We start from the raw sequence: 22,858 nt of genomic DNA, 5'->3' as shown, positions 1-22,858 counted from the left end.
TCAAATTGGGTTTTTTATTTTTTGGTTTTGGTACTTGCTGTTTCAGTATCGCATCCTTTTTTAAACATCTAAGCTTTGCAGAAGTTATAAAGCAAAAAGCAAAAGCTTTGCTCATTTTTAATTTCTTAAAAATTCTAAGGTATTTTTCCTTCCTTGACTCATTGTGGCCAGCCTGATTGTTTCAAATCTCTTCTAGGTCCATGTCCCTTTTATTTATGTGAGATAATGAATAATACTTTTTATTATTTTTACTGTGGTTCATTTTCCTCTTCATATCCTATATTCTTTTGAAGAACTTGCAAACTTGCACTGTTCTTGAAGTAGTCAAAGTATTTTTCCCAAATTTTTTTCGGTACCTGAAACTGGAGTTATTTTTAATCTTCCTTGTGTTAATTAGCTTGAGAAGAAAATTACCTTCAACCTTGAATCATGTAAAAACTTTCTCCCTTCCTTCCCATTTAAACTTTTTTTCCCCCTTTCTCTTTTCAGTTGATATCAGAACTGTTAAATATTAAGTGCTGGCTGATGAGAACTTGTCCATTAAATTTGCTTTGTATATATAAGGGAGTTTAAGGAGAGCAAAAAGTATTTCATATTTAATGATATAGTCATTCCTTGAGTAGCCTGATTATAACTGGTTTATCATGTTCTTGGACTTTTGAATTCATTTTTCAGAAGAATCTGGAGAGGAATCGATTGCTATCAGCATTGCACAAATGGAAAAACGTTTACTCCACGGCTTAATTCATAATGTTCTACCATATGTTGGCACTTCTGTAAAAACTTTAGTATTAGCCTACAGCTCTGCAGTTTCCAGCAAAATGGTAGGTATAAATTTGCACTAGCTTGGGTATTAAGAAAAAGTAGCAATGATCTCCATTTGGTTTGCTTATTGCTAAGCTTAATTAAGAAGAAAAATAACTTTACCCACAAGTGTGCTTTCCCATAGGTAGGCATGCACTGCTGATTTTCTTCTTTTTTCATTTCAGTTCTCATAGGAATCTTTGTATGTAGATATCATTGCTACACATTATAGAAAAGGAAACAGAGACTAAGAGAGGTTAAACAGTTTACTTAGTTTCACAGATGTTAATTGACGAAGCTCAGGTTTTTTGTTTTTAAATGTTTTTTTGCTGCACCATGAGGCATGTGGGATCTTAGTTCCCTGACCAGGGATTGAACCCAGGCCTCTTGCCTTGAAGGCATGGATTCTTTTTTTTTTTTTTTCATTTTATTTTTTTAATTTTAATTGGAGGCTGGTTACGAGGTATGGTTTCTTAACCACTGGACTATCAGGGGAAGTCATACATGACTGTAATATGTAAGGCATGGTAAGATGGGCAGGTGAGATTAAATCACGGTTTTATAAAAGATGATCTTGTGACATCCTACATCAGAATCTCCTTGGGTATTCCTTAAAAATGTAAATTAATAAGGGATTTCATCACAATATATATTTGTAATGCAAAATTGAAGTGATTTTTACATGCAGAAAAGTTTGAGAACTCCTGGATATATAGTTTACTGAAAGTTGTGTCTCTAACCCTAACTAAGCATCTGCAGATCTTCACAGTGACTTTTTTTTCCTCTTTTAGGTTAGGCAGATTTTAGAGCTTTGTCCTAATTTGGAGCATTTGGATCTCACCCAAACTGACATTTCAGATTCTGCGTTTGACAGGTTAGTTATTTTTGAGTATTTAAATTTGATGATTTCTAACTATGAATCGATAGAATTGTTCTGTAGTTTTTAATTTGCATCATTGCAGTTTAATCATACTATTATTTTTTGCTATCAGATTTTGGTCATGTTATAGCAATAACTTGATGGCACCCTCCAATTCTTTATTCTTGTCTTTAGGTCCCCAAACTTACTTGTAACATCCTGTCATCTTTATAATCTCCTCGTGTGTCTGGGCTTTTGAGCTGTGCTGTGCAGTGGTATAGACTGGGGCTATGTTTTAAAGACGTTTTTGTTTTTAGTTGGTCTCGCAGTACCATTTGGCCAAGCTCGCTCTTACTCTTTGTACTTATTCTGAAGTTCTGACTGTTTTTCAAGCTGCATTCAGACTGCTTCCTTGGATGCTGCTACTTTCCTCCTCCTCCTGCCTCACCCTGCACTTTCCCACCCTAGTCTTTATATCAGTACCTGTCTTCCTGTTTCAGAGAGGGCAGTGTATGCTTCCCTGGCTAAGGCTAATTCTCTACCAGTTCCTGGAGCTTGTTCTTCTGAAACAATTAAGAGAATGCTCCTCTTAATTATTATTTTCCTTCTCTCGTGTGTGCAGCTTTTTTCCTCGACTGGTTATTTTTCAGGATGAGAAACAGTCTTTCCTTTCCATACCCTTTTCCTTCCCTCCCCTTCTGTTGGGTTAACAGTATTCTTAGTTTCCCAGTTACTCCTGTTATCTTTGCATAGTCCCAGCATCTAAAAAATTGCTTGACAATAGATATTCAGTAAATGTTTGATAGATTATATTAGATTTAAATTCTTTCCTGTAGTTTCCATTTATTTACGTATAAATAAATGCTTTTGAAGAATTTAACACTATTCACTAATAGCCTTGTTACCTCTTAATTAACAGTTGGTCTTGGCTTGGTTGCTGCCAGAGTCTTCGGCATCTTGATCTATCTGGATGTGAAAAAATCACAGATGTGGCTCTAGAGAAGATTTCTAGAGCTCTTGGAATTTTGACAACTCATGAGAGTGGCCTTTTAAAGACTTCTGCAAGCAAAGATACTTCGACTACATGGAAAAATAAAGACGTTACCATGCAGTCCTTCAAGCAACCTGCTTGTTTGCATGATGTAACTAACAAGGATATTGGAGAAGAAGTAGATAATGAACACCCCTGGACTAAGCCTATTTCTTCTGACGATTTCACTTCACCTTATGTGTGGATGTTAGATGCTGAAGATTTGGCTGATATTGAAGATGCTGTAGAATGGAGACATAGAAGTGTTGAAAGTCTTTGTGTGATGGAAACAGCATGCAACTTCACTTGTCCCTCCTCTGCTTGTTACAGTAAGGACATTGTTGGACTAAGGACTAGTGTCTGCTGGCAACAGCATTGTGCTTCTCCGGCCTTTGCGTATTGTGGTCATTCATATTGTTGTACAGGAACAGCTTTAAGAACTATGTCAGCACTCCCAGAGTCTTCCGCGCTGTGTAGAAAAGCACCAAGGACTAGACTGCTTAGGGAAAAAGACTTAATTTACTCTGGGAGTGAAAAATCTGATCAAGAGACTGGGCGTGTGCTTCTGTTTCTCAGTCTGTCTGGATGTTATCAGATCACAGACCATGGTCTCAGGTGAGTAATCAGTTGCAGAGTATTAGGAAACGGACATGTTCTCCTCAGTGGAGTGTAAAATTTTGAATCTAAGTCATTCCTTTCAGCTGGTTTGTTTACCTGAAAGAGTTAACCACTTCTGCTGTATCGCACTGTTGGAGTGATATAACTTCAGCATGATGTTTCAGTCAGGTCAGTTTGTTTGTGGCGAGGAAGAACTTAAAAGTTTAACAAATACTTAGCAAGTACCTCCAACACATTTGCTAAGGTGCTTTAGTGGATGTAAAGCTAAATAGGATAGTTTTTACCTTCTAAGACTTGTAACAGAGAAGGAATACACATCTGTTTATTGTGTGTGTACATTCTCTAAGGGATGTTGGATTAAAGATTCTCTGAGGCTCAGAGAAAGAGAGGCCTCTCATCCATTTGCAGCAAATGATCAGAAAATGGAATGAAAAGATGACCCTGAATTGAACTTTGAAGAAAGACAAGGGATATTGATGGATGACAGAGGGAGAAGAGACCATTCCAAGTGGTAGCAGTCATTTGAGCCCACAGTAAAGTGCCTGCCAAGCAGGAGATGGGTTCGATCCTTGGGTCAGGAAGATCCCCTGGAGAAAGGCATGGCAACCCACTCCAGGATTCTTGCCTGGAGAATCCCATGGACAGAGGAGCCTGGTGGGCTACAGTCCCTGGGGTCGCGAAGAGTCTGACACGTCTTATCGACTGAATAGCAGCAAAAGCCCTGTGCAGCTGTTGTTAGGTGGTTCTGTTGTTACAGTGTTCTCAGCATCAATAGTGTGCAGTAGTTGTTTTGATTATCTGTGACATGAGCCTTCAGAAATTGATTTCATGTTTTCTCTTTTACCCTGTCATAGACTTGAATTTTACTCAGGTTCTTTAATAATGGGTGTCAGGCATGTTAAACAGTGAAAATTCATCCAACATAAAGCCTAAGAATCCCACTTGTCTTTTAATTATGGTCTTTAGCAGATTTAAGTTGGACTGTGGGGAATATTCAAAGGAGACTTGGTTTTCTGGTTTGGTTGTAGTGAAGGATGTGTACTGGGGAATAGTGGGCAGTAAGGCTATGACAGAGTTTAAATTCAGGGAAGAATTCATTGGGGGAATGGGGAACGCAGGAACTAACTTAGGAACTGCAGTTTGAGTGCAGCTCAGATTTTAAAAAGTGCAGCTCTTTTAATTAGATTATCTTGGTAATGATTATCTACTGTGTGACTTGCCCTCTTCCAACTGGTAGGGATCCAGAGTAAATGAGACAAAGTCCTTACTTTCATAGAGTTTACAATCTAATGGAAGAAGTAAGACAAAGGTAGACTATCAGGCAAAATAGTCAATCTTTTAAAGTCTAGTAAACCTTAAAAATTTTTTTTTGTGGCCAAACATGGTCTTAAGTATTCCTTGTGCACTTGAGAAGAATGTGTATTCTGCTGTTGACTGGAATGTTCTCTGTATGTTTGTTAGGGCTAATCAGTTTATAGCGTAGTTCAAGTTTTCTATTTCCCTCTTGGTCTTCTTCCATTGTTCTATCCATTACTGAAAATGGAGTATTGAAATCTCCAACTGTTTTTGGAGGACTGTTTATTTTTCCCCTTAGTTCTTTCAGTTTTGTATATTTTGGAGCTCTGCTAAATGTGTGTTTGTTCATAATTTTTTTAATCTTCTGAGTGGAGTGGTGAGCCTTTTGACAATATATCATATCCTTTGCTTTTTAAAGGTTACCTTTTTAAAATTTAAAGTCTCTTCCATTTCACAGTGTTACAGCCACCCTGGCTCTCTTTTGGTTACTTTGTTTTGGCCACACTTTGTGGCAGGTTGGACCCAGTTCCCCAACCAGAGATTCACCCAGCGTACCCTGCAGTGGGGCTGTGGCGTCTTAACCACAGGCCTGCCAGGGAAGTCCTCTCTTCCGGTTGCTTTCTGCATGGAAATCTTTTCTCATGCTTTCATTTTTAACCTCTTTGTGTTTTTGCATCAAAAGTGAGGTCTGTCATAGAGAGTATATAGATGGATCCATGTTTTTAAAATTTTTTGATTAAAATTTTAAAAAATCTGTTGTCTGCTAATTGCTACCTTTTGGTAGGAGAATCTGATGGATTCGTATTTCAAGTAATTACTGATGAGGGGGACTTTATGCCATTTAGCTGTTTCTTTTCCTTATGACTTACATGCTTTTGTTCCTCATTTTCTCAGTGATGTCCTCTTTTATGTTTTGTTTGTTGTATACCATTTGATTCCCTTTGCTCCTGTTTTCTTTATTTTTTAAAGTTTTTTTTTTTTTTTGGTTAAGGGATAAAATTAACACCTTGAAACTTAAAACAATGTAGTTTGATAATCAGCTTAGTTTCAGTCATCTACAAACACCCTACTCTTGACATCTGTTTCATCTCCCTTTATATTGTTATAGGTACAGGTTACATCTTTTTTTTCTTTTTTTTAAACCTCAACATGAATCAGCCATAGGTATACATCTGTCCCCTCCCTTTTGAACCTCCCTCCCATCTCCCTCCCCATCCCACCCCTCTAGGTTGATACAGAGCCCCTGTTTGAGTTTCCTGAGCCATACAGCAAATTCCTGTTGGCCATCTATTTTACATATGGTAATGTAAGTTTCCATGTTCCTCTTTCCATACATCTCACTCTCTCCTCCCTTTTCCCCATGTTCATAAGTCTGTTCTCCATATCTGTTTCTCCATTGTTGCCCCGTTTATACATAATACAAAATACAAAGTGAAAGTCGCTCAATCATGTCTGACTCTTTGTGACCCCATGGACAGTCCTTGGAATTCTCCAGGCCAGAATACTGGAGTGGGTAGACTTTTCCTTCTCCAGGGGATCTTCCCAACCCAGGCATCAAACCTAGGTCTCTTGCATTACAGGCAGATTCTTTTACCAGCTGAGCTACAAGGGAAGCCCAAGAATAGTGGAGTGGGTAGCCTATCCCTTCTCCAGTGGATCTTCCCGACCCAGGAATCGTAGCAGGGTCTCCGGCATTGCAGACAGATTCTTTACCAACTGAGCTATCAGGGAAGCTCTTTATACTTTGTGTACCCTTTAACATAGATTTATAATTACGTTTTATGCTTTTGTGTGGGCATTTTTAACTAAGCACTTTCTGCTTTCAAATGGTATTATACGACTTCACAAAGAATGTAAGAATCTTAAAAGAGTAAGCCCTTGGTCCCCTCCCCATTCTTTGTGCTGTTTTTGTATTTTATTTCTATATAAGTTTTAAACTCCAGAATAACATTGTTAATATTTTTTCTTTGAACAGTTGTCTTTTAGAAAAAAAATTAACAGACAAGTCTTGTTTCACCTTTCTTGGCATTCTTCTATTGTAAAGTTTCATGTTTCCATTTGGTAATATTTTTCTTTTGCCTGCCAAATCCTCTGTAGTTTTTCTCACTGTAAGTCTTTTGACAGTCAAAATCGCAACCCTTGTCTGGAAAACTCTTTATTTCACTTTCATTTTATAAAGATTTTCACTATGTATAGAATTCTAGGTTGGTAGTTTTGTTAAGATGTTCCATTGTCTTTTAGTTTGCATAATTTATGAAAATTGTATTCAACTTTTATCGTCACTCTTCTGTATGTAATGCATGTTTTTTCTGTAGCTGCCTTAAAAACTTCATTTCTACTTTGAAAGCAGTTAGCACATGGTATGCCTTGGTGTCTATAGACATGATAGCTACATCATTATCTTGCTTGGGATATCTTATTGAGATTCTTGGATCTGTTGTTTCTAGCTTTCATAAAATTGAAAGACAAGATTCAGCCATGATTTCTTCTAGTACTTTACTATCTTTGCTATTCTGTATATCCTGTGCTTCCTGCTGGGAATTCATGTATGTCAGACTTCTTGATGCTGTCCTATAGGTCATTTGATGGTAACAGTTCCCTGATTGTCATAACAAAGTACCACAAACAAGGTGGTTAAAATGATAGGAATTTATGCTCTCACAGTTCTGGAGACTATAATCAAGGTGTTGGCCAAACCATGCCCCCTCTGGAAACTTTTAAGGGAGCATCTTTCCTTAAGTTTCCCTACCTCTTATGGAACTAGGTGTTGCTTGGACTGTGGCACAGTAGCCCTGGTCTGTGCCTTGGTCGTCTTCACATGGCCGCCCCATTTTTGTGTGTGTGTGGCGGCGGGGGGGGGGGCGGCATCAGTCAGGCTGGATTAAGGCCCACCCTAGTGACCTGATCTTAACTTGATTAACTCTGCAAAGATCATATTTCCAACTGGAGTCACTTTTACGATACTGAGGGCTAAGACTTCAACATGTTTTTTTGAAGAGAGAGAGGGGAAGGGGCACAATTCAACCCATAATACCAGGGCTTTTTTCCCTCACTGTTTCTGTTTTTATGTTGGCGCTTTGTTTTGGTTAATCTGGTCATTTTTCCAAGTCCACGAATTGGTTTTGCAATGTCTAGTCACTGCTGATGTCATTCAGTGTACTTTTTATTTCAGGTACTGTGCTTTTCATGACTTGAAGTTTCATTTGGTGTACTCATGTTCACCCCCATATACCTACACACACACTCATAAATACACAATGTATGTAAACGTATTAAAACATACCAGAATAGTAAAAGTACATATTTTTGTTTCATTATGTTTGTATTTTCTTTTAAATCCTTGAGCAGATTTAACATAAAATCTATTTTAAAGTCATTAGGTATTAATTTGATCATCTTTATCATTTATTGGTCTGTTTACTGTTCTTATTTTTTTTATTCTTTGTATGTTTAATAGTTTTTGATTGGACACCAGATAATGTGAATTGTACAGAATCATTGAATTCTGGAATTTGTTCTGTCCTTTTAAAGATTACTGCTTTGAATCACTCCCTGATCTGTATTATTTCTATAACTTGATATATTTCTAAAACTTTTTTTTCTTATCACATGTATTTTTAATACTTTGTTTAAATGTTTCTGTCTTTGGTTGAGGGCAGAGATTGTATTTTGCATTTTACTGTGTAAGCCTGTGCCTGGCATATTTGGACATTGGTGGTAAAAAGTAGACTAGAGTCGTCTTTCTAGAATGCATTTCTTATTACTTGTTATTACTCCTTTATCTAAGTCTTTCAGTGAGTCTAACTGCCCTTTGATGAAAGTTCATATTCTTGGCCCTTGCTTGCCCCTGTAGTTTACCTCTTGTTACCTTCTTTATCTTTTTACTTCCTCCCATCTTCACCTTTCACAAATAAAAGACATCAAATATAAACATGACACGCACAAGAGAACCATCCTTTCTTTTAACTATACTCATCTATTTCCTTTTCCTCCAACATATAGGCATATGTTGTTTTATTGTACTTTGCTTCATCATACTTTGCAGATAATTGCATTTCGCACAGATTGGAGGTGACAACCCTGCATTGAGCAGGTCTGTCACTGCCATTTTTCTAACACTAATTGCTCACTTCACATTTCTGTGTTACACTTTAATTCTTCAAACTTTCATTATTATTATATTTGTTACGATGGTCTGTGACCAGTGATCTCTCATGGTACTATTTTTTTGGAGTGCCACAAACCATACAAGACGGCAAACTTAATTGATAAATGCTGTCTCTGTGTGTTCTGACTGCTTCACCAGCTGGCTATTTCTCTCTCTCTCTCTCTCCATCCTGAGATGCAGAAGTATTGAAATTAGGCCAGTAAATAGCCCTATACGTGACCTCTTCATGTAAAACGAAGAGTCATGCATCTCACTTTAAATCAAAAGCTAGAAATGATTAAGCCTAGTTAAGAAGGCATGCCCGAAGCCAAGGCAGGCTGAAAACTAGGTCCTTTGCGCCAGTTAGCCAAGTTGTAAAAGCAAAGGAAAATTTCTTGAAGGAATTAAAAGTGCTACTTCACTGAACCAATGAGTGATAAGAAAGCAAAACAACCGAGTTGCTGGTAAGGAGGAAGCTACAGAGGTCCGGGTAGAAGATCAGACTAGTCACCGTATTCTTCGAAGCCAGAGCCTAACTCAGAGTAAAACCCTAACTCTCTTCAATTCTGTGATGGCTGAGAGAGGTGAGGAAGCTGCAGATGGAAAGTTGAAGCTAGCAGAGGTGAGGTTTAAGGACAGAAGCCATAATGGATTAATTACAGTGCAAGATGATAGAAACTGCAGCAAAGTATTCAGAAGGTCTAGCTAAGGTAACTAACGAAAATAATTGCACTAAACAGCAGATTTGCAGTCTAGGTGAAACAGGCTTGTACTGAACGAAGACGCCGTCTAGAACTTGCCTGGCTGCAGGGGGACATCAGTGCCTGGCTCCAAAGGACAGGCTGGCTCTCTTGTTAGGAATTAATGCAGCTGATGATTTCAAGTTGAAGCCAGTGCTTATTTACCATTCTGAAAATCCTAGGGCCCTTAAGAATGATGTTCAGTCTACTCTGCTTGTGCTCTGTAAATGAAATGACAAAGCCTGGACGGCAGCATATCTGTTTGCAACATGAATTATTAAGTCCACTGTGGAGTTCTGCTGTTGAGTAAAAAAAAGGTTTGTTTCAAAATACTGCTCAGAGATAACGTACCTGGTCACGCAGAAGCTCTGATGGAAGTTTGCAGTGAGATTAGTGTTGTTTCCATGCCTGCTGACACAGCACCCATTCTGCAGCCTGTGGATCAAGGCAAAGCTTCCTAGCCCTGTTCAGCTTCTGAAGTATTGGATGTGCGGCGTGCAGTCGGCCATTGCCATGGAAGAGAACTGGGCCCTTTCTGTTGACCAGTACCAGCTGCAGGCATTGCAGTTTTCGTTGCATCTCATCGATTTGCTGAGCGTACTTCAAAGATGTGATGGTTTTGCTGGGATTCAGAAAGCTGTCGTGGATCAGACAGGCAGCAGACCACAAACAGTGACCATGATCTTCTTTCTGTGCACGTTTGGCTTTGGGAAGTGCTCTGGGGTTTCTCAGTCCACTGAGTTGGTTATCACTGGTTGTCATGTAAAATCCACTTTACGTTGCATATCTCAGCCCAGCAAAGAAATGGTCTGCTGTTCTATAGACTAAGAGAAGAAGACACCGCAGAAGGACAGTTCTTTACATTTGTGGTCAGCTCACGAGGGACCCATTTATCAAGCTTTTTCACCTTTCCAATTTGCTTCAAATGCCGAGTGACCTTGAAACAGTTGACCTTCAGCAACGTCTCCTGTAGTTTTAAGAGGATCAGCTTTGGTGATTGCTATCAGTTGGCTGTCAACTTCCGATGGCCGGCTACTGTGCTCCTTCTCATGAGGGCTCTAGTCTCCTTTGCAAAACTTCTTGAACCACCACTATTGTACGTTAGCATTTCCTGGGCCAGATGTGTTACTGATGTTGCAAGTTGTCTCCACTGCTTTATGACCTATTTTGAACTTGAATAAGAAAATCACTTGAATTTGCTTCTTGTCTAACATCATTTCCATAGTCTAAAATAAAAATATGGTAAAGAACCCACCTGCCAATGCTGGAGATTCAAGAGATGTGGGTTCAATCCCTGGGTCGGGAAGATCCACTGGAGAAAGAAATGGTAACTTGCTCCAGTATTCTTGCCTGCAGAATCCCATGGACAGAGGAGCCTGGTAGGCTGTGGTGCGTAGGATCGCAAAGAATCGGATTCAACTGAAGCGACTTAACATGCACACAATAAGTCATTAGCAAAAAACCAAAACAAGAAATGTGCATTGGAATGATGTATAGCTTAACCACCTTTATTTAAGAAAGTATTCCAATATCAAATGGCAAATTTCAACAATGCAAAATCTGCAGTTATTTTTGCACCAGCCTTTTGTTGTTCAGTTACCCAGTCATGTCCGACTCTTTGCGACCCCTTGGATTGCCAGCATGCCAGGTCTCTCTGTCGCTCACCATCTCCCGATGTGTGCCCAAATTCATGTCCATTGCATCAGTGATGCCATCCAGCCATCTCATCCTCTGATGCCCTCTTCTTCTGCCCTCAGTCTTTCCCAGCATCAGGGACTTTTCCAGTGAGTTGGCTGTTTACATCAGATGACCAGAATACTGGAGTTTCATCTTTAGCATCAGTCCTTCCAACAAGTATTCAGGGTTGATTTCACTTAAAATTGAATGATTTGATCTCCCTGCTGTCTGAGGGACTTTCAAGAGTCTGTACCACCACCACAGTTGGAAGGCATCAGTTCTTTGGCATTCTGCCTTCTTTATGGTCCAGCTCTCACAACTGTACGTGACCACTGGGAAGACCATAGCTTTGACTATACAGACCTTTGTTGACAGAGTAGTCTCTGGTTTTCAACACACTGTCTAAATTTGTCATAACTTTCCTTCTAAGAAGCAATTGTCTTCTGATTTCATGGCTGCAAGTCACCATCCACAGTGATTTTAGAGCCCAAGAAGAGGAAATCTGTCACTACTTCCATCTTTTGCCCTTCTATTTGCCATGAAATAATGGGGCCGGATGTCATGATCTTAGTTTTTAAATATTTAAGCTGGCTCCTTAACTCTCCTCCTTCACCCTCATCAAGAGGCTCTTTAGTTCCTCTTTGCTTTCTGCCATTAGAATGGTATCATCTGCATATCTGAGGTTGTTGATGTTTCTCCTGCCTATCTTGACTCCAGCTTGTAACTCATCCAGCCCGGATGTGCTCAGCATATAGGTTAAACAAACGGTGATAGCGGACAGCCCCGTCATACTCCTTTCTCAATCTTGAACCAGTCAGTTGTTCCATACAGGGTTCTACCAATTGCTTCTTGACCCTCATACAGGTTTCTCAGGAGACAGATAAGATGGTCTGGTATTCCCATCTCTTTAAGAGCTTTCCACAGTTTATTATGGTCCACACAGTCAAAGGCTTTGGTGTAGTTGATGAAACAGAGGTAGATGTTTTTCTGGAATTCCCTTGCTTTCTCTATGATTCAGTGAATGTTAGCAGTTTGATCTCTGGTTCCTCTTCCTTCTTGAAACCCAGCTTGGACATCTGGAAGTTCTTGATTTGCATCACACTGAAGCTTAGCATGCAAGATTTTAAGCATGACCTTACTAACCTGGGAGATGAATGCAATTGTCTAATGGTTAGTACATTCTTTAATACTACCCTTCTTGGGAATTGGGATGAAGAGTGACCTTCTCCAGTCCTGTGGCCACTGGAATCTGCAATTACTTTTGCACCACCCTAATACCAATAAAATGTTTTTTATTAAGGTGGACACGACTGAGCGACTGAACTGAATGGATGCATATAGTTATTTAGACATTGCTGTTGCAAACTTAATAGACTCTACAGTATGATGTGAACATAACTTTTTCACATGCACTAGAAAAACACAACATTTGTATGACTTGCTTTATTGTGATAGCTGCTTTGTTGCAGTGATCTGGAACTTGACCTGCAGTCATCTCTGAGGTTTGCCTGTACGGTATTTCTCTTGTCTTCATGCATTTGCTGTCTCTGTAACATGCGTGTATTGGCTGACTTCTGCTTGTTTCTATCTCCATTCCAGTTAAAATATTGCTTCTTATGGGAAACCTTTTGCGATCTCTCCCTCAGGCCACCACCACCCTTAACTGTATTCCTGGAAGAGCATTCATCATATAATTGCTTGTTTATTTTTGTCTTATTTGATATCCCACTGGATGGGGTGAGGCGAGTGAATGCATATGTAGCTCACTCAAGTGTGTTTGTGATTCGAAGTTTTATATTCCATGCAGTCTGTCTTCAATGTCCTGAAAGTTTTTAAGTTTTAGAACATGAGGTAGTCTGTGCATTGAGGTACCTTCTGAGATCTTTCAGGTCCCTTTTTAGAAGCTGTTTTATTTTTTATTATGAGCTATTCAACTTTACAGGAAAAAAAAGATTTAATAAACTGTAAACCTTATATTGCCTTCCTTTAAAGATGTCTGTCTGTAATTACTTGGCTCAGTGAAGACACAGAGGTTCTGAACTGCTGCTGTTATTAAACTCTGGGATGGATCAGGGAATCTGTGATTTAAGAAAAAGAATCAGTCTATTTCAGTTAAAATATCAGGGGAAGTGTGCATTTAAATCTCTCATGTATATTGGGGTCTTGATAAACCCTTTTTGATTGACCAGCTTTTTCTTTTAAACATGCAGTGACAAAACATTAAAATGTATATCCCGACGTTTGTCCATCAGTGTTTCTCACTGAGTATATAAATATTTCCCTAGGTTATTCTGATTTCAGTAGTTTACATACTTTTCCTTACCTTTACTTCCTAATTTCCGTGTGCCTGTGTAATGAGGCTAATTATCTTTTTTTTTTTTAAACTGAATTTATTGTATTATAGGCGTTTTGATACCCCTGTCCAGATGGACTGTTGCTGGTTTTCCCAGTTCCTGCTGCTGCATTCTGAAATTCGATGCTCTCAGTTTTGCTCTTGATATTTTTCAGCTCTGCCAGTGTCATTTAGTCAATTTCTCATTTTACCATTTTTGTATAAAGAGTATTTTAAAAACTTCTTTTAAGGTATGCCATGAAACCTAATGTTTTCATTTTTAGTGAAATGGAATTCACATTAAATATGTTTTTTTAAAGGGTACAGATCAGTGGTTTTAATATATTTACACAGTTGGCAACCACTGCCACTATCAAATTAGAAACATTTTCATTAAACCAAAAAGAAGCCATATACTCATTAGGAGTCATTCCGCATTCCTCTTTGTCCCCAGCCCCTGGCAACCAGTAATCCACTTTGTCTATCTTTTCTGCCTATTTTGGACGTTTCGTATAAATGAAGTTACCTAATATATGGTCTTTTGTATCTGACTTCTTTAATTTAGCACTGAGTTTTCGAGGTTCATCTATGCTGTAGCCTGGATCAGCACTCTGTAGCTGCATCCTATTCATACTGAATTTTGTTTATCCACTCTTTCATTGGCGAACGTTTGGATTGTTTCCACTTTGGGGGTATTATGAGTAATGCTGCTGTGAACATTTGCTTGCAAGTTTTTCTGTGAGCATGTGTTTTCACTTCCTTGGATATGCACCTAGGAGAGTAATTTTGGGTTATAGGCTGACTCTAACTCTTTGAGGAACTACCAAACTGTTTAGTAATTTTCTTGATAATTTTTACTTAGTTTGCTAAGAGAATGAAGATTACAATTCTGATATTCAGTATTTCCTTCCTGTAAGAATTGACTTACTATCATGTTCTTGTAAAGAAAATTTCATAAGACTTGTTTATTGAATGTCTTTGTAAATGTCTCCATTAAATGTAGAGTGTCCTACCTAAGGATGAAGTTAATTTTCATGTTTTATAGAAATTCTTTAGTTTTCCTCATCCATTGGACCATGCACGTGTAAGTTTTCATAGAGTCTGTCTTTTAATTGTTAATCTGTTCTTATTGTTGGATTGCTTCTCTTGCAGGGTTTTGACTCTGGGAGGAGGGCTGCCTTATTTGGAGCACCTTAATCTCTCTGGTTGTCTTACTGTAACTGGTGCAGGCCTGCAGGACTTGGTTTCAGCATGTCCTTCTCTAAATGATGAATACTTTTACTACTGTGACAACATTAACGGTAATGCCTTTTTTAACAATGAGATAATTTTGGAGGAGTTGATTTAACACTTTTTAACAGTTCTTATAATTCTTAGGATTTCTATTGTGTTTCTAGATTTCTAATTACCACACATTTTTGTAATTTTAGATTTAGTCCTTTTCTAAACTTGAGCTTTTCTTATGGAGAGAGATTTCAGCTATCCATTCTACCAGCTTTTAGAAATATGTAATAGTTTAATCAGTCCAGAGGGGCAAGTTTTTGTAGAATTACTAAAGTTGTTATAAAATTTGGGGAATTTCTTCTAGTGAAAGAGCACTCCTTAACGGTAGAGAGGTTCTGATGTTCTAGATAACACCCAGTTCTTAGGGATGATAGTCAGTTTTCTTATAGGACAAGAAAGCTTCATAGTACAGTAGAAAAAGGAGGACTTGGGTGATGTGAGCTCCTCAGGGACCCTGAGTCTGATTCCAGATAAACCTCTTGGAAGATGGAGGAGGGTGGTGAGTGTGGTAATGGGAAGAGACTGAGGTGCTTTAAATGTAACTAAAATCCCTATAGTATTTTGGAGATTGAGTCCTGCACTTTCTTTTAACATCATCAGGTAAATATTTCTTGATGTTTTGTTTTGTTTTGTTTTGTTTTTAAGCCTATTCCTACCCTGCAGAGGGACTGTTTAATGTGCTTTTTCAAAGTACATTCACTGTCCTGTTGGTCATCTGGTAATCGCTGGTGGACACTGCAATTCAGAAGTCCTGAAGCATAAGCAAATCAACCTCCTGTATTTCTAACTGGGAAAAGTTTACATGGTTCAGATCTGCTGTGTCTTTTTACATCATATATTGTCATTTTTGAGAGTCCAATTTCATCTTAAGATCATGGGAAGATCAACTGAGTTTCTCTCAGGCAGGAAACTGGACTGAGGCCAGGAAGACTAGAGGAATGGTATCTTCTTGAACGGCAGCCCAGTAGGCAGAGAAGTTAGCACATTTGCTGTTTCTCAGAGATGAGGTTTTTCTTAAAATACATATGAAGAAACAGGAGATAGCACGTCTTTTGTTTCTGGAATCACATTGGTGATGCAGGAGATGACCTCCTGTGTTCGGGAAATAGCAGCTCTAAGTTGGAGCCTTTCTTTGCTCTCCATTGCCTGTGGTGTATGATAAGAAGTGGTGAAAGTGAATGTCACATTGGTTGCAACCTGCTAAGTGTATGGAAGAAAGTGTGAGTGCTGTGGTGGCTGGTGGCGCATTTGCTTCTTTGGGAGTTTGGGAAGAGTTTCACTTATTTATTTATTTATTTTTGTATAGTTATGTCATTGTAGTTTCACCATTGTACTTACTAAGGCTTATATATTATGAGAAGTAATCAATAAGCAATTATTTTTTGTAGGAAAAATATCTTACTGGTAGGTTACATTTGATTTGTCTACGTTGATTTCAGCATAGGTTATACTTATGGGAATAAATCTTTGAACCTAATTTGTTACACTTATTTTGGGGTATATAGATATTATTGGGTTGGTGGGGGGATTGGGTTTCACTTCATTTTTATGACCTGTCTGCTTCTTTTGCATGTATATTTTTTAAAACTTGTTGGTATGTTAGAAATTCTTTCATTTTGACCTATTTTGGATATATAAATCTTAAAGTGTTCCAGAGGAGCTGCTATATTCCTTTTGTTGAATGTTTGTTGAATTCCTTTTGTTAAGATTTTTTTTTGATGAAATGAGTGGTAATTTTCAATAAGCCAATTTTAATGACCATATCTGTCTTTAAAGGGTTTGAAACAAAATAGACAGTGCTTGTATAATCGAATACCTGGTCTCCTTTTACAGCTTCTTAAAGCATGATTTGGGGGAAATGGAAATCCTTTAAAATTTACAGGGTGACTTGTCATATGAACTTATAATATGTTCCAGAGTTCCAGCCAGTTGCTTTTAAAGCAGTACTCTGATAACAATCTTTTCCTTAAAGGACATTTTGACAACCTAGAAAGTGTTAAATAAAGTTGCCTTGTTTCCAGTTTTGCAAGATGACATGGGATTGATCCAGTATCTTTCATTACATTTCAGCTTGTATAGTAAATATTTAGTGACTGTGTAATGGCTATCTTTTTATTATTAGTTTTATTAGTTTGAAAAGTAGCCAGTATTTCTATACGTGTTCTTAGACTAATAGGGGGCATATTCGGGTGACACATTTTATTTTAATATTTGAGAATAATGCAGTGAGAATTCATTTTGTCAAAAGAGTTTATTTACATAGTTAACTACCAGTTTACTACTAAAAGAAGTAAATACTGATAAATAATGTTCATTAAATAAGTGATGAAGCAAAATTTTCTGTTTCCTAAGCACTAGCAGAGATTTTGGAGAAGATACATTAATTATCAAGCATTGTCTCCTGTGAGCAAGACACTGTACTAAGCATTGACATAAAATGACATTTTTGTTCTTCTGAATGATTCTTCGTGACATTTAAACTTGTTTTTTGATTGACAAAAAAGTTAAGATTTAAGTATAAAGAAGACTTCTTAGCCATGACATTTAAAAATTCTTTGTCGTTTAAGAAGCAGTAGATGGAATTGCATAATTTTAGCACTCTGAAGAACGTTTGAACAATGATAGCACATAGACTTTTTGTACTGATTTGCATTTCAATGTATGTTTATGAATTAAGAGAGATTAGCTCATAGTAGGTGACACAGTCTCAGATGACTTGCTCTCTTATATTTCTAATTTAAGTTAAAAGGAATTTTAAAGGTAAGTGAAGGTAAGTGCAGATACACAGCATAAATAACGTGCTTAAAATCTGAGAAAAACAAATAATTCAGTTTTAAAAATTAAAAAGATAATGGCAGCTAAGATTATAGCTCTTCTTTTCTAATATTTTTAAAGAACGTTTTCTTATGAAATTTATTTTTACCATGCATTTAAAGATTTTATTTGATGATTATGCAGATGTTAATTTTCTATTTATTATCCTCTACTGTAACTTAACCCTCATATATTATAACTATTGGGTTGTTTTTTTAATCTCATATCAAGATTGGTATTTACTGGTGATAAGTCCAGTGTTTACCTTTTGAACTCCATGTCTACGTAAGTGCATCTAGAGATCCTTGGCAACCCAGCATATCTTAGTCATATCTCTTTCTAATTCTACCTCGCTTCTTCTGTGGCCTGTTTATTCTGTTGTCCATTTATTCCCTTTTCTGAACAGTCCTCCTGTGATACTGGAGCATCTTAACTGTTAACATTGCTTATGGACTTCCATGCTTTGGAAATTGCTGTTCACCCCTGTTTCCAACAGTATGAAACTAACTTAAAAACAGTGGTTGTCTTTACCTTTGCTTTGCTGTAGCCTTTCAACAAAATAAAATCCATTCATGGATGAATCCACTTTTATGGATTATTAGGATCAGTCACCTGGAATGTCATTGACCTTTCAATGGGATTGTAGTTTTGAGGTAGTGTTATAGTTATTGGCTAAGTACAGTTATGCCCTTAGGCTTCTGTTGAAACTCAGATACCCTAGTGTGTGTTTGAGAAAGGGAGCCCATTTTATATCAGTAGGAGCAATAACTTTGTGACGAATAAGGAGAGACTGACAGGTATCAGGATAGGGTTATTTTCTGCCTAATATAGGGCACATATTTTGATTCCTGCATTTTCCTTCCTCTGTTAGCCCTACTGCCATCCCTGAGACTTTGAGACAAAGGGTGACTCAGGTCTCCAGAGTGAACACTGAGGATCCTGGGCCTCTGTTTTTGGAGGAGAATGATGAAAAACTGTGTGGCATAGGCATTCCTCGAAGATATTACAAGTTTGGTTCCAGAGCACCATAATAAAGGAACATTGCAATAAAGTGAGCCACATAAATATTTTGGTTTCCCAGTGTATGTAAAAGTTATGTCAGCCCTATCCTGTAGTCTATTAAGTGCAATAGCTTTATGTCTAAAAAAGCAATGTACATAACTTAAAATACTTCAGTGCTAAAAAATGCTAGCCATCATTTGAGCCTTCTGAATAGTCATGGTAGTACATTAAAGGTCACTGACCACAGATCACTGACTGTAACAAATATAATAATAATGAAAAAGCTTGAAATATTGTGAGAATTGCCAAATGTGACACAGAGACAAGAAGGGAGCAAGTGCTGCTGGAAATAGTTTCAGTAGACCAGCTCCGTGCAGGGTGGCCACAGACTTTTAGTCTGTGAAAATGCGGTATCTGCAAAGTGCAGTAAAGCAGGTCACAGGTAAATGGAATGTACCTGTGTTTGGAAAAGTACGAATCTTTGGAGTGGCGTGCTTGATCCACTTGGCTGCCGTGAAAGTGAAAGTGGAGTCGCTCAGTCGTGTCTGACTCTTTGCGACCTGTAGCCCACCAGGTTCCTCTGTCCATGGGATTTTCCAGGCAAGAATACTGGAGTGGGTTGCCATTTCCTTCTCCAGGGGATCTTCCCAACCCAGGGATCGAACCCTGGGTCTCCCGCATTGTTGGCAGACGCTTTACCATCTGAGCCACCAGGGAAGCCCTTTCACTTTCTACCTTTTATTTTCTCTTTTCTGAACCAGTAGATACTTTACTTCATTGCTTTCAGCCATTCCTTAGGACTTTTTCCTAGGCCACTTTTGAGTTCAGTATAAAATTTCTTCCTTACCTTTCTGTCCTTTTAAAGAAAATAGGAGTATAGACATTTTGAAGTATTATAGGGAGTTTCATTTTGGAATACTGCACCGAAGTCTCCATGTCTCTTTCCTCTTATTTCTCCCTTTCAGAAAAGTTAGAATTATACACCGAGAAAATGATAGATATGTTTTCGTAAAAGCTGCCAGTTGTAAGCATTCCATCCCAGGGGCTGTGTCAGGGCAGGGCAGTGGTAGTGAGGCAAGGCCTTGGGTCTTGGAGGAAGGTGCCCCTCGGTGACTGGCGGGCCGAGCAGTGACCACAGTAAGCGGGAGGAAAGGAGACTCAGAAAGGAAGGTGGGGAGTATCAGTTAAAGCTGAAAATGTGTTCAAAGAGAATACCTGGTCAAAGGTTGTCAGTGCGAGAAGATTTTCAAGCCACAGGATTCCTTCTTAGGATGTTTCTAATATCTGATAACACATACTGAGAGATGTCATTTTGACTCTGTGATTAAGATTACTAGTGTTGTGTCTTATTTTAAGAGAAAACAAAAGTGCTGCTTTGTGAATTTTAAGTTTTGACACATTCAACTGTTTCTTTTAAAAGAACACATTTTCAGTTTGATTAAAAAATAGGCTTTGTGGTAATTCAGTTTTATATTTGAAATGATTTTAGACTTAAAATTATGGAAAATTTTAAATGTATAAACTTAATAACACAGTGAAGCCTATGTATCATTGGCTTCAGCAGTTACACACCTGAGGCCAGTCCTCTTTGATATACCATTGTGCATTCCCTTATTTGCTCCCTATATCCCAGACATAATAGTACTTTAAAAATTAAACATAAGTATTTGGAGATAAATGAAATCATAAGCTACTGTAGTTCCACTATGGTTGTAAAGCCCGTTTTTTTCTTTTCCTAAAGATACATTATTATTTTCATAGTGAGCTATATGAATGCTGTACTTCTTTGTATATCCTAAGAAATTAATCTTTGGTATTTTGTATATTGCCATTTCAAGAATACAAACAGTAGTTAAATTCTGGGAAGTAGGTGTGTTCTGGGTGTTGATTTGGAAGTTGTTATTTTCTTTACGTTGGTATTAGCATAGTTGCCTTCTTTTGCAATGGTTTGCTACTTCAAAAAACAAAATGAAACTAATTTAGCATATTTTTCTGAGTGAAAGTCTTGGTATCATCCCAGAGTACTATGATTTTTCAGTTTTAATCCTTTTTATAAAATGTTATTTTCTACAATAAAATTATATTTCATGTATTTTTATGGTCCTTAGTATTACAGATGCAAGTATTTTGGTTCTAATTGATGAGTAAAGAACTAATTAACTTTGTTCGTGGTGTAGACATACTGAAAGGCTTCAATATAGTTAAAATGTCTTTTTCCACATTTGCTTGCCTTTTTGAAAACTATGATTCATTCAGAGTACTTAACATTTGAATATGTGCCCTGCTGTCTCTTTGACACTTTCTAATTCTCAGCTGCGTTCGCTAATGCATCTTTTAGTCTAGTGTCTTGAATTGCATAATGTGATTGGAATAAAATGTCAGTTCTTCCACAGATGTTTAATGCTTTCTTTGTAATTGAATCACAGTTTTTATTATGTTTTAGATGTGTTTTTAATTACTTATTCATTGCATACTTAATTCTGGAAAATAATTTAACCGTAACACATGATTTATTTGGGGGAACAGATGTTAAATAACAATATGGCAAACATGTTAAGGCTAGATCTACATAGTTTATTTTTAACAGATATTTTAAATATAGTATTTATTATAATTTTTGAATAGTGGATTCTTTAGCTTATCTATTACAGATGAGGTTGTTTTTGCCTTAATACTCTTTCTGGGAAGGATGTTCATGGTGTAAGAGATCCATTGTTCACTTAGCCTGGCAGTCTTGCTTCTGTGAGTTATCTCACCTTGGATTTTTTATTTTGTAGGATTGTTGCCAACAAAATTGTTTCTTTTCCTTCCTCTTTTTCATTTACCTGTGTTAGTTAAAGTTAAACTACTTTTGGTGACTTTTGTGCTGAATAATTTTTTATACACATGGGGATTTCATTTCTGTGGTATAAATGTATTACCAGTAAAAGTAATCAGTGTTCTGCAGTTCTTTCACTAGCAAGCTTGGTTTTATGTGACGAGCATTTCCTCCTCTCACACTTCTCTGTTTTCACGCAGGTCCACATGCTGACACCGCCAGCGGATGCCAGAACCTGCAGTGTGGTTTTCGAGCCTGCTGCCGCTCTGGCGAATGACCCTTGACTTCTGACCCCTGTCTACTTCATTTAGCTGAGCAGGCTTCCTTTCATGCACTTTACTCATAGCACATTTCTTGTGTTAACCATCCCTTTTTTGAGTGTGACTTGTTTTGGCCCCATTTCTTACAGCCTCAGAAATCTTAATTGACCAGTGAATTGTACAGTGTCGTTTCTCTTTGCAAATCGTACTTTTGTTTTAGAAAGGGATTAGATCTTTTCGTAGGGTGAGAACAGTTTTATCAGATTTCTTTTAAATTGAATACTTGGAAAAAAATTGTCACTAATGTCATGCCATTTAAAGTCTTTTTTACATTATTTTGAGTTTTGAAGTCAATGGGTAATTGGTTATCTTTATATAGATAAACACTGTACCGAGCTTTGCAGATCTTTTCAGATATACATTTCTGAAATTTTTTCAGAGACTGCACATTTTGGAAACCGGTCTCTTTTCCATAATGTTTTCCTTTAATTTGAACAGTTTCCAGAGGGCCAATTCAAACATACCCACATGTAAGATTCTCTTAAGATTGTGAAATAAATTGGCTTCCTAGTGTCGGCTCCTTGAGCCGTCACAGCACCAGTGTCTTTGTACTTCCTTTCTTCAGAGACCCCAGTCCCCACCACTGTCTGAAAACATGTCACGTTTGGGAGGGGTTTTTAAAAGTCCCACAGTCATTTGAAGAAATACATAAATAAAATCTTCTTTGAGGACTTTACCAAGTAATCTCTTTTGTGTTTTAATTGTGTTATAAATCTCAGTCCAGAGTTACTTTACTGTGAAATAGGACAACCTGGGTCTTTTGAACTCCCGTGAAATCAATGACCCTTACAGATAAGTAGTTTTAGACAGATACCTGATTTTGTTGAGCTGAATTGTCTCTTTGAAATTAATTGTGCAGTAGTCAAAATTCAGATTTGTAGGCTTATCTTTGCTGCCTGAAATGACAGTTGGGATGGAGATCCGTTACTCAGAAAGGCACATATTGACTAAAGTTTACGTCATGCTGTGTGTAGTATTATATCAGCAGCATACCATCTTATTTTTATAAATACCTATAAGGCTATAGAAGAGGAGGTAATCTTGCAGTCATGTTTCTTGTGGTCCCAAGTATTTTTTTGTTTGTTTCATTGAGGAAGAGAAGAAGTAGGAAAGATAC

General features: G+C 37.6%; 1 protein-coding gene across 4 annotated transcripts in view; it reads left to right on the top strand.

The window, feature by feature from the left end:
- Nucleotides 1–22,417, top strand: part of FBXL5 (F-box and leucine rich repeat protein 5) — a 55,606-nt gene extending 33,189 nt beyond the window's left edge. For 3 of the 4 annotated variants that reach the window (XM_040237550.1, XM_040237552.1, XM_040237553.1), the window contains 5 exons: nucleotides 676–824; nucleotides 1,596–1,678; nucleotides 2,583–3,308; nucleotides 14,656–14,804; nucleotides 21,622–22,417. In XM_040237550.1, coding sequence (XP_040093484.1) covers nucleotides 676–824; nucleotides 1,596–1,678; nucleotides 2,583–3,308; nucleotides 14,656–14,804; nucleotides 21,622–21,698 — 1,184 coding nt within the window. In that variant the 3' untranslated portion in view covers nucleotides 21,699–22,417. The remainder of the gene's footprint in view (nucleotides 1–675; nucleotides 825–1,595; nucleotides 1,679–2,582; nucleotides 3,309–14,655; nucleotides 14,805–21,621) is intronic. The other variant, XM_040237551.1, reaches the window with a different exon arrangement.
- The last annotated feature ends 441 nt before the right edge of the window (nucleotides 22,418–22,858 follow it).

The sequence above is a fragment of the Oryx dammah genome, unplaced genomic scaffold (assembly GCF_014754425.2).
Source record: "Oryx dammah isolate SB20612 unplaced genomic scaffold, SCBI_Odam_1.1 HiC_scaffold_3, whole genome shotgun sequence".
Classification (NCBI taxonomy): Eukaryota; Metazoa; Chordata; class Mammalia; order Artiodactyla; family Bovidae; genus Oryx; species Oryx dammah.
The sequence above is the reverse complement of the archived record's forward strand: the minus strand, read 5'-3'. Positions and strand labels throughout refer to the sequence as shown.